The following is a 14,990-nucleotide window of genomic DNA, read 5'->3' on the forward strand; positions in this document are numbered from 1 at the left end:
CACTTCGTTTCGCGTCTCGTTTAGGTTTTCGCGATTTCGTGGACGCGAAGGTACGCGTCTAACATTCGGAACATTTCGTGGAGTATCGGAGGTGCGAGGAAGGGAAATCACTGGAGAGGCCATCCATCCCGCTCTCCTAAGTCCTTTTGATCCGGCTCACGTCCCGGAGCGGTCCGGGAGTGCAAAAAGTCGTGACAACACATATACAATATTCGATGATTTTAAATAAAGCAAATTGCTGTAAACAGAACGATCGCAGCAATAATATTATAATTGCACTATTGTCTGTTTATCTGTCAATATCTGTTTGTAATGTAAAATATTGCTACATATTGAAACTTAATATTTTATTAATTAAAAATTACAAAAATGTACCTGAAATATAATAAAAGTTGCCAAAATTCTAAAAAGTAAAATTAATTGAAGTCGAACGAATTTAGATTGCTGATAAGGCCATAGACTACCAACTAATATAAGTAATAGAAGCCGATTGAGTCTGATATGCAAACAGTCGATACAGATCATTTCTTTATTGAGCATTGAAATGCAATTGACGGAAAAAAATTGATTCACTTGTTTTTTGTTTACTTGTCGATTGAGTTTTCTTGTTTTCTTTATTTTTAATTTTAATTTAACACAAATTGTCTAATTTAATGTACACGCAAAATATGACGATATACTACCGTGTGATCAAAGTACCTTATGAAACAATTTTTACTGGCTATTTACACCTTTTTTTTAAGAGAGAAGTGTGTGGTGCAATCGATTGATTTGAGTATGGCAGCAACGTAATAATGATAACAGAAGTTTATTTCCCATAAAGAAATTTACTTCGTGAAGAGGTTTGCGTGACAGCGGACTGATGCGCATTGCAGATGCGATTCCACCCCTTTCAGTGCGTTATACTGGTAACGTTCCTCATTCTAGTGCGTGCAGTGTCTTGAGTTACGGTTATGTCTTCGCAATGGTACAACTTGCACTTGAAATGTCGACGCAACGGTTGTCAATATACATATATTGTTGATAAATGTTACATATAATGCTTTCTTGAAAATATCTTTGATTCGATTATATTTGTATTTCCTAAATAGTGTTTTCTCACTTTTGTTTGCTGATTAAATATTCTATAGTTTTGTTTCTTTTTTTATTTAAATATTTAGCTGAGTTGCCTAATTTTATTGACATGCAGTGCATAGTGAACGAAACATCGCCGTGAGATCAACATATTTGGACATTTACATTTTTATTCTAGAAGGGATGCACAGTTAAGTGATCGATTTTTAAGTGACAATAAAGTAACAGATGTTTCCATCAGCAAGTGTTTTGTTGGAGGGACTCGTGCGACAGTTGACGGTGCAAGTGCGGTTCGACCCCTTCCAGCGTAATATATTTTATTTTAACGTTCTTCTTTCTAGTGTGTGTCTTAAGTGCTGTCTTAAGTGTTGACGTTTGATTCTTGAAGAAGAATCTTAGCTCATCGATACCTCGACGTGATGATTATCAATATACATTGTTGGTATATCAATTATTAATATATTATTGCTAACTTACTGTAAACATCACCGTTTTAAACACCCTTATATATTTTCTTAGAATTAAGAGTTCTTACAAAGTTTATCGAGATTATCGGTCAATACAACTTTTTAGATTATAGTTTGTAATTCGTTTTAGTGTGCTAATTAGTTCTTCACTATCATTATTTCACTAAACTTTACATCAATTCTGCATCGAATGAAGAACGGTGAAATACGACACTGCCGTGCTCAGTAACTATAATAACACATAACTTTTTATTTTTATCTATCTATAAAATATATTTTACATTTAACACTATTTTGAAAAATATTCTTCTTACCGTAGCAGCACCTTCTAACGATCCCACGAATAGCCCAGCAATATTCATAGTGAACGCCTTGGTACCTCTTTGCAAGAGGAACAGGATCATTTTTTGCATTTGCAACGGAGTAACGTACCACTGGACATGGTATCTACATTATGATAAAATAATTAATGATTGAGAAATATAAAAGAAATCTGCCAATAAATTTGATACACGTTAAAACTCCTATACTGGCTTGATTGCCAAATCTATAATACGTTGACAGTACAAACAGTGTTACACGTTGCAAAATTGTGAACTGAAAAGCGTAAAGCTAAACTATTCTTTCGACGTACAACGTTATTTTTCGTTTTAGTGCAGTAATTTTATATTTAAAATAATTGTCGTAGTGTTAAGTATAGGTACCAAAGACTCCTGTTTATAATATGTGAAAGTAAATATTTATTTCAATTTAGCAGCTATCGGCTAAGGATGGCTTGTTTTCGTCCTTAATTAAGTACAATTCAATTCGACATGTAGATTTCGCTAACAAAAGGGGAGTTTCTGGTATATTTTATCGATTACAAACGCTATCTTATTGAAAAACATTTTTATTTTAATATACGTCGTAAGAATTTTCATGATACATTTATTTTTCTCGGTTTTGATGTCATCAATTCAAGATGGCTGCAGTGAGTGAACAAAAGCCTTAACTGAATTTTTTTTATTCCATTGATTGATATAAATGCGCATGTAATTATATTACATAAATATCCTTACACAGTGGTAAATACATCATTATTGTGATTCGTAATTTCCTGTGCGAGATAGTTTGCTGCAAACATGTAACAAAAATGGATGATGAAAAATATTAATCGTAACGAAAGTTCTTTAACGTCACAGCTAAGGGATACCATCTGAAAAATCTAAAGTACAAGTGCATCTTAATGATTGTCGTAAAACTAAATTAATAACAATTAAAGTAATTTAAATTGACCTGACTGGCAATATATATAACGTCTTTCCGATATGAACATTGAAAAATTGTGAGCCAACTTGGTTTGTCGGATTCACACAGCACTTTTTTCAGATCGATATCGAGACATTATTAGTTTTGACCATGGTTTTGGTCAGTTGATGTAATTTCTAAATTAAAAACAGTTTTTAATTTAGAAATTACATCAACTGACCAAAACCATGGTCAAAACTAATAATGTCTCGATATCGATCTGAAAAAAGTGCTGTGAAAGTTATAGCGAAAAATATTACCCCAGCCAGGGTATTTTTCGCAATAAAATTAAAAACCATTTAATTTAGAAATTACATCAACTGACCAAAACCATGGTCAAAATTAATAATGTCTCGATATCGATCTGAAAAAAGTGCTGTGTGAATCCGACAAACCAAGTTGGCTCACGGTTTTTCAATGTTCATATCGGAAAGACGTTATATATATTGCCAGACAGGTCGATTTAAATTACTTTAATTGTTATTTTATATACTGGCGAAAGAAATTTATTATTCTGTAAATTAATAATGTTAAACCAAATAATAATAAATTAGAACTCTTAATGGAAATTTAATAATAATTGGTCTCGTTACTGTTATTAAATATATTATTAAAAGAAGGCGATACGTACCCGAAAAAAATTCAGACTCGCGCAAATCACCCCGACTATTATCAACGAGGAGAACATTACTTTAAATCTAGATATTATCGATTCGGAGAATCTTCAAAAGAAAGAAAACATTATTCTATACGCGATATTATCAATTATTATAAATGTTGTATAATTACTGTTGTATAAATACCAACTTCATAGCTTTGCGATGCATATGCACGGCATAAATTAATTTCTTATAAATTAAATTCTCATTCTTCAAGCTGTTTTTTTGCGGAATTTCAATTGTTATTGCTTGTTTAACGCGATAACTGCAAGGAATTTATTTGCCATAAATATATAAGTTTCTTCAAATTTACGATAGAGTTTTCTTATATTTGATTTTATATTTATATGTTTACCTGGCAATTCGAAACATTCCACATGCATACTGTGAGTAAACTATGAACATTGTTCCTGTCGCTAACATTACACCAATCCCTATGGTAAAGCCCGTGTTTGTATGCAAGCTAATCAAATAGAAATACTTTTCTTGGTCGATAAAGTATTCTGTTACAAACAATGGTGAAATATGTGGTCGAGTTTCATTCATAGGCAGTAAGATGTCAAAAATGCGCGGCCAACTTGGATATAATAATAAACCAAATACGAGCAATATAGCAGACACTAAAAAATGTTTAGAAATGAATTCTTTCAAAAGAATTAAGAAAATCTATTATAAAATCGCTGGTTAAGTCTCCAAATATAACAAACAATTCGCGTTTAACAGAAATCGAAAGCAGTTATCTCACATGTAAATATAGCCGTGTAACGTTTTGCACCGATGGCGTACTGTTTCATAATGTAGATTTCATGTTTATCAGTTAGTTCGTTACGAATATGCTGCAGTTGCTCCAGCAAACACTTTATCTGTTGTTTTAATAATATTGCATGCTCTTTTTTTTATCATGTTGGAAAAATATTATCGTATTTATATTATATTAAAAATTTTATCTCTCGGAAATATTTATTCACATACACACGTGAATATAATATATAATATACAGGATATTAATCGAGAAATTGCTGAAACTAAATAGTTATTGTTTCTGTAATGAGTAAACAGAATGGAATAAATTGAAACTCTGGAATCCTATTATTTGCGGAAGTGCGCATCATATGTCCCATGTAGTGTGTGAGTGTTTTTATTTTTAAATATATAAAAAGACATTATAAAAAATAAAAAAGAATCTGGTTGATTGCAGGATTCAGCGATATACATATAATCATGAAGTTTTAAGATAGCGAAAGCATAGTTATAGTTATTAATGTTAGATAGCGTTTATTTAAGTTTAAAAGTTTGGAAGTGCGTTTCGATTATTATGTCAGTTCAAAAATAATTATTTTGAATAAATCTTTGAGCTATGCAATCAGTCGAATTGTTGGCCATTCTTATACATAATTAATATACATATTTATTCTTACAAATATACATGTATATATATCAGGGTATCTCACAATCATATAATACTTTAATACTTATAATAATTTATTATTGTCTTCTGAAGGTAAAATAGATTTAAAAATTCTAATTTAAAAATTTTGAGGCTGCAATAGTTTTTGAGTTACGAGCGATGAAAGTTTTCCAATGATATCACGTAAAACTTGCTCGCTCAGTCCAGTAACTACACACCTACACCTACACGGGTATTGATTTGTCATCTGTCATTGATTTTCTCAAGTCAGGTGATATTGATTTTTACGGCAAAGCTGATTTTATTTTGTCATTTCCTGTACGTGTGTATTACGGCTACATCGTACATTATGGCGATATAGGCTAATATTAACAAATTATAAATCTTATACGGAAAACATTTAATTCTAATAGATAATTTAATTAAATAAAAAATTAAATATAGATAATATTAAATAATATAAATATTAATAAAAATAATTATAAATATTATTATTATTACTAGAAAAAGTGAAGTGTATACGTATAGGGGAGACCGGAGCGAAGTCGGCCGTATTTTTTCGGTGCCGATATTTAACAACAAATTAAATCATTTTAGTGAAATATAGTATACCATTGTAAAGAGTGAACTCTTGGCTACAAAATTTATATAGGCATTTTTGGTCTACGTCGCTTTGTTCAACCGGTATAGAGTAAAAACAACAAAGGTGCAAAAATCGAAAAGTCAAAATTCCCGGAGCGGAGTCGTGTCTTCTTTCTCGGACTGGATTTTGCATAAAGATATACATAAGTTTGATCATAAAAAGGTAAATGTTTAGTATAACGCTCTTCCATTCGATTTTCTTAAAATTTTGTAAAATTGTTTATTTTTGTGTGTAAAAAACATTCTGAGAAGGACACGTGTGTATGCCCAAACGTAAATTATCATTTTCCTACCTTACCGACATCAAAACTTTGAAATTAAATTTTTTAAAAACGAGATCTGAGCGACAATTTTCCTTTTCAGAATGTTTTTTACATACAGAAATGAACAATTTTACAAAGTTTTAAGAAAATCGGAGGGCAGAGCGTTATACTAAACATTTACCCATAAAAATTAATATAATACACTTTATTTATTGTTTTTTAGTAGAAAAATGAAAAGCAGAAAATAATTTCAAGAAAATCAATTTTTTTTTCGCTAACAGTTAAAGCATGTAAAAACAGAGTCTGACGAGACCACGCACTCGTTGTGTGCCTTACGCCTGCACAAAATGCACTGTTTTTCATCGGCTCTGTTTTCTATTATCTCCAAGCATACGCAACACATATTATTTATTAGCTTTCTTGACTTCGTTTTAGCTTGGTCACGACTTCGCCCCGAACACAAGTTTTAGGTTTGGTCGCTTATAAAATAATAGAAATCAATGAAAATAAAAAAAACTGCACTGGATTCGTGTTCACAGCATGCATTACTCTTTAGAATCATTTACTTTGAGATTCATCAGAGAAACAATAATACTTAAGATATTACAAACTTTCGACGCGGAAGAAATTTTACTCTCAACCTGCGAAAACACGTTTGCTTCGATAAGAATCACAACATGGCACGTAACCTTACTAAACTCCGTTGGTCACGTGGGCACCATATAAGCCGCGTTTACAGTATCAATGGCGAGTTCACACAACATACAGATTTCGAGATAATTGCAAAAACGACTCCGCCCCGGGGCCGACTTCGCCCCGGTCTCCCCTACACATATATACATATATGCATATATGTATACATCCAGACAGCACACAATATCTTATGGATGTCCATATTATGTCCAGAATGCCTATATGGACGTTATATGAATATTTATAGGATATTGGTGCTATCGGGGCATAAGTATATATTGTATTGTGTGAAAATGAATACTTTTATAATTTAATGTATTTGATTTATTTTATTCTGTTTACTCAAAATTACATCTATTTAATTTTAGCAATTTCCAGTCGTCACCTTGTATGTTTTACTTACGACTTCAAGGTTAATACAAAATAAAATGTATTTAATCACAAAAGTAATAGAAAATAATGCGGAAGAAAGAACATTGATAAGAAGATCCGGAGTACATTGTGAAGTCAGAAACGTTGTGAGCTGCAAAAAGATATTTTTTATTTACCAAAATTTTCATTAAAATTACTATTTTCTTATGCAATTAGAAAAAGACCCCAAGTCATTAATTGATTGTTTTTTAATATGTAATAATTTAAATTAGAAATCTATTTAAATAATTAAAGTATAAAATTATAAATTTTGTTTTTTTTCTGTAATACACACATGCGCGTGTGTATTATAATATTAATATTGATGGTAATATACACAACATTGAGTTTGAGTGATATCATGGTTTTAATGTATGTGAAATTGCAAAGTCAATTGCTAAAAATAATTTTTCTTATTTTGTAATTAAAGTCCCATATCATGGAATTAAAACTCTCTCTCTCTCTTTCTTTCTCTCTCTCTCTCTCTCTCTCTCTCTCTCTCTCTCTCTCTCTCTCTCTCTCTCTTTCTTTCTCTATTTACGTACCTGAAATAAAATAAATGTTGTCAAAACACTAAGAAACAAAACTAATTGGAATTGAACGAGTTTAGATTGCTGATAAGGCCATAGACCAAATGTAAGCAGTAGATACCGATTGAGACCAATATGTAAAGAATTTATACAGATCATTTCTCCACGAGCATATACATGCATGTAACAGCGAAAGGATCGATGCGCCTATTTTCTTCTTTCGAATAGTTTGCAGTTGCGTATTCCCTTATTTATTTAGTTTAAATTTTAATGTAAATTGCCCAATTTTTTTAATGCGATGTAAAATGCAACAAAATGTTGCCGTGAGATCGGAACATTCGCATTTTATCAACGTCGGGACCTGGGAATACCTAGGTCGACGATTAAGCGATCAATGTAATTTAAGGTAATTTAAGGTAATGCGATGTAAAATGCAACAAAATGTTTACCTTGAGATCGGAACATTCGCATTTTAGCAACGTTGCGCGGGACCTGGGAATAGGTCGACGATTATGCGATCAATGTAATTTAAGGTAAATTGAACGTTTATTTCTCAGGAAAGAAAAATACTTTTCTAAATGTATCTCCTGACAAAGAATCGCGCAGGCGTATTTTCAGTAGCGCGTTTTGTCGTGTCTCATTCGTTTCGTAGTGCGTGAACTCATAAGTTACATTTTGATTTTAGAGGAAACGATCAGTTATACATATCGATATATATTGGCCAGTAATTTATTATTATTATTAAATACACTTTTCAATGTACGTGTTGCTATAAACACCACTTGATGCTTTAGATGTTTTCATATTTTTCCAAATTTTACATTCTCTTCAGAAGTATCGTTATATTCTTTTAAACCGATTAAGTTGCAATCGCTGGATGAATAGTGTCATAAGTGAATTGACAAGTGAATCACAGCAGACGTCTTCAAAAAAACAGTGTTAAGTTTCATTATAACAAAATGCCGTAATTTCAATTGCGTAAGTTATTGTCTTACAATTTAATAAAAAGTTGAATTATTTGTTTTTCCTCTCTCCCAAAAATTGTGAATTTTTGAGTTGTGATATTGTTTTTCTTTATGGTGCGATATATATAGCAATTATTAATATATTATTGCTAACTTACTGTAAACATCACCGTTTTAAACATTTTTATATTTTCTTACAATTATGGGTTCTTACAATTTTATCGAAATTATCGGTCAATACAACTTTTTAGATTATAGTATGTAATTCGTTTTAGTGTGCTAATTAGTTTCTTCACTATCATTATTTCACTACACTATTACTACGTTTACGCGAGCGTTACTTCTGTATTAACTTACGATAATTTACCCGTTTACGCGAAGTAAATTATCGTAAGTTACTACAAAATCCCGTTTACGCGAAGGAATTATCGTAATTACTACAGAAGTAACGCTCCCGTAAACGTAGTATATATCAATTGATTTGCTTTACATCAATTCTGCATCGAATAAAGAACGGTGAAATACGACACTGCCGTGCTCACCAGTAACTATAATAACACATAACTTTTTATTTTTATCTATCCATAAAATATATTGTACATTTAACACTATTTAGAAAGATATTCTTCTTACCGTAGCAGCATCTTCTAACGATTCCACGAATAGTCCAGCAATATTCATAGTGAACGCCTTGGTATCTTTTTACTAGAGGAGGAGTAACGTACCACTGGACATTGTATCTACATTGTGATAAAATAATTAATGATTGAGAAATAAAAAAGAAATCTGCCAATAAATTTGATACACGTTAAGACTCTTACTGGCTTGATTGAATTATATATATGAAGCAGGGGTATAATTTTCCGGGGATTGCCATGCATAAAGTGTATAATGACAGAGACATACAGACGTCAGGTACTTATACATATAGATAGGGGTAGAAAGAACCAAAGAATGTAATAGAATTAGAAAAATTGTTAATAGTAAAGGAGTAGCCCGGGAGGTAGCGACACAAAAGTGTCAGCGATTTGATTAATCTTGGAACATAGAAATTTCTCTTGTTTTAATAGTGTTGTTGATGAAATGCAGAGTCTGGCTGCGCTGTCTCGCTGGAATGGGCGTTGCGGCGCCTTTGATCTTGTCGAAAAAACACTTATGTTGAAAGAATTTGATTATAGTGCTGAGCTTTTATATATTTATTGTTTTTGTATAAAGAAATGTTTTAGAAGAGTCTGGCATGCAACTGACACTGGAAAATGAGTCTGGCATCCTCCCAAAGTCGTTGTAAAAAGTCGATTTGTAGAATCATTTGATTAGAGCTGTAACTTGTCAAGATGGTAGTTTAAATATATAAAATTATAAAAAAATAAGTCTGGTTACTTGTACTGGCTGGAAAATTGGTCTGGCACTCCCTTTAAAGTCGTCTGCACGAGCGCGCCGGTAGCTCGTTGCCCGCCGTATCTCTAAATATTATTAACGCATTACTCATTGAAAAAGATTTTTCTTGTCCAAAGGAAAAACGTAAACGATTTCGTGCTTATTAGTAATGGAATGATGTGTAATTAATTATGTAATAATCAGAAATAAAGTAATTAAAAAACTATTTTAAAGTAGACAACATTATGCAACGCTTATAAAAAATCAATTAATTTTATTTATTAAAAATATTAATTTATTCATCTGGATAATCTGTAAAATCAAACTTTTAATTTCTGAAATGAACTTTCATTTTCATCATCGGGGAGCTCGGTATTGTCGATATCGTCATCGGATTCTTCTTCGATTTCCTTTGATTGAGTACGTTCATGATCTGAAAATAATTCAAAGTTGAATTTATTATTAAAATTACACGATTTTAATAAGCTGCGATAAAAACAAAAACTTACGAACTAAACTAATTAACTCGTTTTATTTGCAAAAAAATAATTATTATCTTATAATCATATTTCTAAAATCATGATTAAAAATTTATTAACAGTATTTAAGGAGGTTCGATGGCTTCATCGGAGGGAGTAGTGGGACGCGGGGGTTCTGGAAACAGCGCACTAGCGTTTGAAGTAGTGGGAATGAAGGGGATTGCTCTGATTGGTCGCCGCGTGCGTATAATGCGTGCTGCTGTTCACGTCGTTCACGACCGTGGCAGTCTAGCAGACGAAAAATCAAGCAATTTATGCTTTAATAATTAATTTTTCTACGAAATGTGCGGTAACCTTCCCTTTTCTTTTGCTCATTTATTTGTAAATTATTAAGTTACATGTTCATATTTTTCTTTCCTTATCATTTGCATTTTTTCTTGCACTTATTTCATTCTGAAGGTATATGCAATATATTATTTCCCATAAAAACCTATGTTAAAAATGCAGCCAGTTTTATGAAATTTTAATATGTTGTTTTGGAATGCAAAATAGAATTATGTGAATTTTTTGGGAATTTTTTACCGGCCTGTTTTGAAAAAAATTTAATCCAAAAATTGTATTTTTTAAGTTTTTGGGGTAGATTTTTTTCAAAACGGGACGGTAAAAAATTCCTAAAAAATTCACATAATTCTATTTTGCATTCCAGAACAACATATTAAAATTTCATGAAACTCTCTGCATTTTGTTTTAGCCATCGAACCTCCTTAAACCAAAATTCTTTATATTTTTATAAACTAAAATATTATAATATTATAAATGAATAATTAAATCCGTCAATCCAAATTAAAGCAACAAGCTAAAGAAATAAGCGCTTCAATGATTTAACACGGGACCATCTACTATATATACGTTTGAACATGCAAAATATCTATTGTCCTACTTATTTTTATAATATACTTTACACCTAGATGTAAATATTAGCAACAATCAGATCTTACATTATGCAACTTATCTTCTTCGCATTTCGTGCAATTTCTTGAGAATTGCGGCAGGTATTTAACGCACTTACGATTCTTTAAATGCTTTGAATCTGACGACATGGATGTCCTACTCAAAATTTCAGAGATATTAAAAAATTTGAAAGGTATATACATATATATATTCACACATACATAACTTTTAGTAATGTATGCTTAAAAAAATGTTGTATTTTTTTACTAAAAGTTTAATGTAGATGTAGACGTATATACACATATATATATATATATATATATATATATATATAAAGATTATACAAATATCAAAATTATTGTTAAATTGCATATATAACTATAATATATATTTTTTTTAGAGTTGGAATTGGTGTATAATTTTAAATTTCATAATGAAGGACTTTCATGTCTCGAAAATCTAGAGAGCCTGGAAAAGTTGACACTTTATACACCAAAAATAGAAACTCAATGTCTTTGCAAAATACTGCAAAAAAATAAACGGATGCGTGAATTAACTTTGGAATGTACGCACTTATTGAGAATTACAGTAAGGAGAGGTTCCCAGTCGACACCGTTGCAATAGAGTTAGGAAACTCGTGTCGGGACTTGCAAAAAATAAGTTTATGTTTAGGATATGAACATTATATTACATCGAAGGGTATTAATGCCCTTGCTGACTGTAAGAATTTACGAATAGTGGATCTTGGGAAACTGTATGTGCTATACATTTTCTTTCAAAAAAAAAATATATATATATTACGTATTCTTTATTAAAATTTGTTTCGCTTGCAAGATTCTTGCAAGTTACTTTGATTTTATTTTTGTGATTAAAGTTCTGTAATAATTATATGGTTTTTGTTACAGAATGGAATACCCGGGAGTACACCTTGATGATAGCTTAAGCAGATTGCTTTTCTCCTGTCAACTGCTGGAAGAAATATATTTGGATAGTATGGTCCTCACTGATCGCAATTTGAAATTACTAGCGGAGTGCAAAAACTTGAAACGTTTACGTCTGGAAGACGTGGAATTTGTAACAATTGATAATGTTTCCATTATTCTCGAGCAATGTACTAAATTGCAACAGTTGATCCTCCAGGGCCACGATATTAGCCCCTACTTGATTAGCCAGTGGAAGAAAAGTCATCCACATGTATTGTGTACATGTGGATGCACGAGGGATTGTATATGTTACAGTTAAAACCCGAAATCCGTCAAAACCCGAATTTAATGGTAAATTATAGTTTTAACTAACCCAGCTTGGCAATTCGCGTTCTAACTGAAATAATTTAGTCAAAACTAGAATTGACCGAATGCTTTTAGTATATTCGTATTAGTATTTAATATTTTTTATTTTTTAATATATTTTTATTTTTTTACAATAATATTTTTAATTTTTTATTTTTTTTTATCTCATAGTGTTTTTCTATTGTCTCAAACTCCTTGATTTTCCTTATTACCTGGCGTACCTGGGTATCCATGGCCCTTATTAAGCTACGAGCCTATAAAGGTAATATTTGTGGTATAAAAAACTATCAATTATAGCATATTTTGACAATTGGCAAACCAAGGAGTTTGAGACAATAGAAAAACACTATAAGATAAAAAATTAAAAAAATATTAAAAAATAAAAAATATTTAAAAAAATATAAAAAAATAAAAACAAGAACAAAAAAAAAGATCAGACACCCACCACCTCCACTGGTTGATCTTGGGTAACGCGGCTAAGAGTGGGTATACTATGTATAATATGTGTATACGTTTTATACCACCAATATTAAAAAATTATATTCTAGATTTTAGAATAATCCGATAAACTACAGAGTATTTCCCACTAAAATAAGCGCCAAGGTGATATCCTAAAGGTAAGAGGATTTCCCTCTAATAAGTAGTATAATGAAATATTCTAATAAATATTCTAACAAATTAGAATATACCAGATACCTCTAATATGAGTAAGTAGCTTAGTAATAGAATATATTCTAATAATATAGTATATATCCTTTAGTATATATCCTTTAAATGGATTAAAAAGGACACTCTTCTAAGAGTTAAAATACAATGAAAAAAATAAGGAATTACACAGAAATTAGGAATAAAGACTTTAATAAGATATGGATATTCCTTATCCTTATTTTATTTAAATCTTTATTCTTAATTCCTGTGTAGTTTCTTACTTCTTTCATTGTATTTAAGCTAAAAAGATGGAAAGAAAATACAAAATGCCAAAGTAGACAAGTGGAATATGCAACGTGTTAAAATAAAAAAGAGATACATGAATCACTTATACAAATAATCTTACACTATTACAATATATGTCTAAAAGTTACATAAGTGTTCCCATCAGACCCCACATGAGCAATAGACGGATAAAAAGATACAAGGTCTCTGTGCTCAACCAGAAACCATTCCGCAGTAGGCCTAATTTCATAGGAGTTCAAGTGTTCGTTGAAACTAACGGTCCGCAACCCTGACAAAAGAAAGAGAGGACGCTCTTGTACATTTTGTGATCTCACTATCCAACACAAGTTTCCAAAAAGAGGCAAGTCCTCTTCGTAATTAATAACAAGAATCATGTTAGATTTGTAGCAGGTTCCACAAATGACTACTTCTTTGACTGCAAGTGAATGTCTCAATTCATCAGGTAAAATATTTGGAAACATTTCAAAGTTCTCACAATTTACTAGTCTACGTTCCTTTGGATGGTATTTAACGTCATTTGAGAAGCCTACTCAGGATCCTTGCACAACATGCAAGTGCATATCTTTTTGCAATTGAAAGAGGTAGATTTTTACGGCAACTCATGTTATTCGCCACTCTCTTTATGACAGGACGATGCTTTCCTTCTAGTCTCATTGACCAGATATTTATCATCGGTCCTATCAAATTCATGATACGGGGATAGTGCACCATAAAATGATGTTTAGGTTTCAAGGTCTTATTAAAAAGTCTACAATACATCTCATGATGTTCGGCAATTAAAGTTGAAAGGTACTCAGTTAACTGTCGTCTAACATATGGAGCTATTACAATGTTTAGTATTCTAGCAAGAACTGTGTACAGTCCCCAAGCTTCATCATATTCTGGCACCAAATCCCCAATTATTAAACCGAAGTGTTGCACAAAAAACATCATTTCAGATGCAGACATTTTTAACTTTTGATTGCGAATGTGAACTGCAGTAATAAGTGAGGGCTTATCACTTGAATTACCATAATCAAAGTTCTGGACACGATCATTCAAAATCTCAAGATTAAGAAAACCCATTTAATTGATAAGGTAGTCCAGTATAGCACATAAGTCATAATGACACACTCCTTCAACATTAACAATAATATTTATAAACAAAAGTAGTTTACCGGATCTTCAGAGGGAAAAAGAACACAGATCTTCTTCACAATTTCTGCATATTCAAACTGGGATGGTCTGCAATTCCACAAAGAATAAACATTAACTTTTATGAAAACATATACTGGACCAGCTAACACTGATATTCCTCAAAAATCATTATTAGTACTTACACATAATTCACTTTCAACATCTCATGAACTACAGCATTTGTTATTGAAGATCGATCTCTCTCATTCAGCGTCCCTTTCAGCTTGTAGTTATCCACCGCTGCCTCTGACTTTAGGTCATACGTCCTTAAATATGTTTCAAGATCCTGAAAACACAAACAATAATTAAAAATAGACAAAAATTAAAGATGTACAAAGTAATTAAGAGAGAACATATGTACCAAT

The 14,990-nt window shown here is 31.3% G+C and overlaps 1 protein-coding gene and 2 long non-coding RNA genes across 4 annotated transcripts in view; 1 reads left to right on the forward strand and 2 right to left on the reverse strand.

Annotated features, from left to right (window-relative positions):
• Nucleotides 1–434: 434 nt before the first annotated feature.
• LOC143903850 (uncharacterized) lies at nt 435–7,849 on the reverse strand. Of its 2 annotated transcripts, none has more exons than XR_013258811.1 (9): nt 7,450–7,849; nt 6,897–7,016; nt 4,233–4,350; nt 3,843–4,107; nt 3,636–3,752; nt 3,460–3,550; nt 2,600–2,654; nt 1,856–1,988; nt 435–1,770 (listed from the first exon to the last, which is right to left on the reverse strand). XR_013258811.1 is itself a non-coding variant. In XM_077417848.1 (9 exons), exons 1-9 carry the CDS (start codon nt 7,615–7,617, stop codon nt 1,717–1,719), a joined length of 1,212 nt encoding a protein of 403 aa, XP_077273974.1. In that variant the 5' UTR covers nt 7,618–7,849; the 3' UTR covers nt 1,142–1,716. The 2 variants fall into 2 exon arrangements, 1 of the variants encoding a protein (XP_077273974.1); XM_077417848.1 differs by having other exon boundaries at nt 1,142–1,770; nt 2,600–2,745.
• Nucleotides 7,844–14,990, forward strand: part of LOC143903869 (uncharacterized) — a 39,722-nt gene continuing 32,575 nt past the window's right edge. Inside the window, exons 1-2 of the long non-coding RNA XR_013258818.1 lie at nt 7,844–8,193; nt 8,267–8,372. This is a non-coding gene — a long non-coding RNA (uncharacterized LOC143903869). The remainder of the gene's footprint in view (nt 8,194–8,266; nt 8,373–14,990) is intronic.
• On the reverse strand, nt 12,981–14,906 carry LOC143903866 (uncharacterized). Its single transcript, XR_013258814.1, has 3 exons — nt 14,769–14,906; nt 14,607–14,673; nt 12,981–13,717 (listed from the first exon to the last, which is right to left on the reverse strand). It is a non-coding gene; the product is annotated as an uncharacterized LOC143903866 (long non-coding RNA).

This window comes from Temnothorax americanus, unplaced genomic scaffold (assembly GCF_048541705.1).
Source record: "Temnothorax americanus isolate GAGA-0224 unplaced genomic scaffold, ASM4854170v1 Scaffold106, whole genome shotgun sequence".
Classification (NCBI taxonomy): Eukaryota; Metazoa; Arthropoda; class Insecta; order Hymenoptera; family Formicidae; genus Temnothorax; species Temnothorax americanus.

Excerpts from the sequence above, each read along its gene's own strand:
- LOC143903850 (XM_077417848.1), bottom strand. The coding sequence starts at position 7,617 with ATGCATGTATATGCTCGTGGAGAAATGATCTGTATAAATTCTTTACAT. Across the intron at positions 3,753-3,842 it reads GGAATGTTTCGAATTGCCAG|TTATCGCGTTAAACAAGCAA; the intron begins GTAAACATATAA and ends AATTCCTTGCAG. Across the intron at positions 3,551-3,635 it reads ATGCATCGCAAAGCTATGAA|ATTCTCCGAATCGATAATAT; the intron begins GTTGGTATTTAT and ends TTTCTTTTGAAG.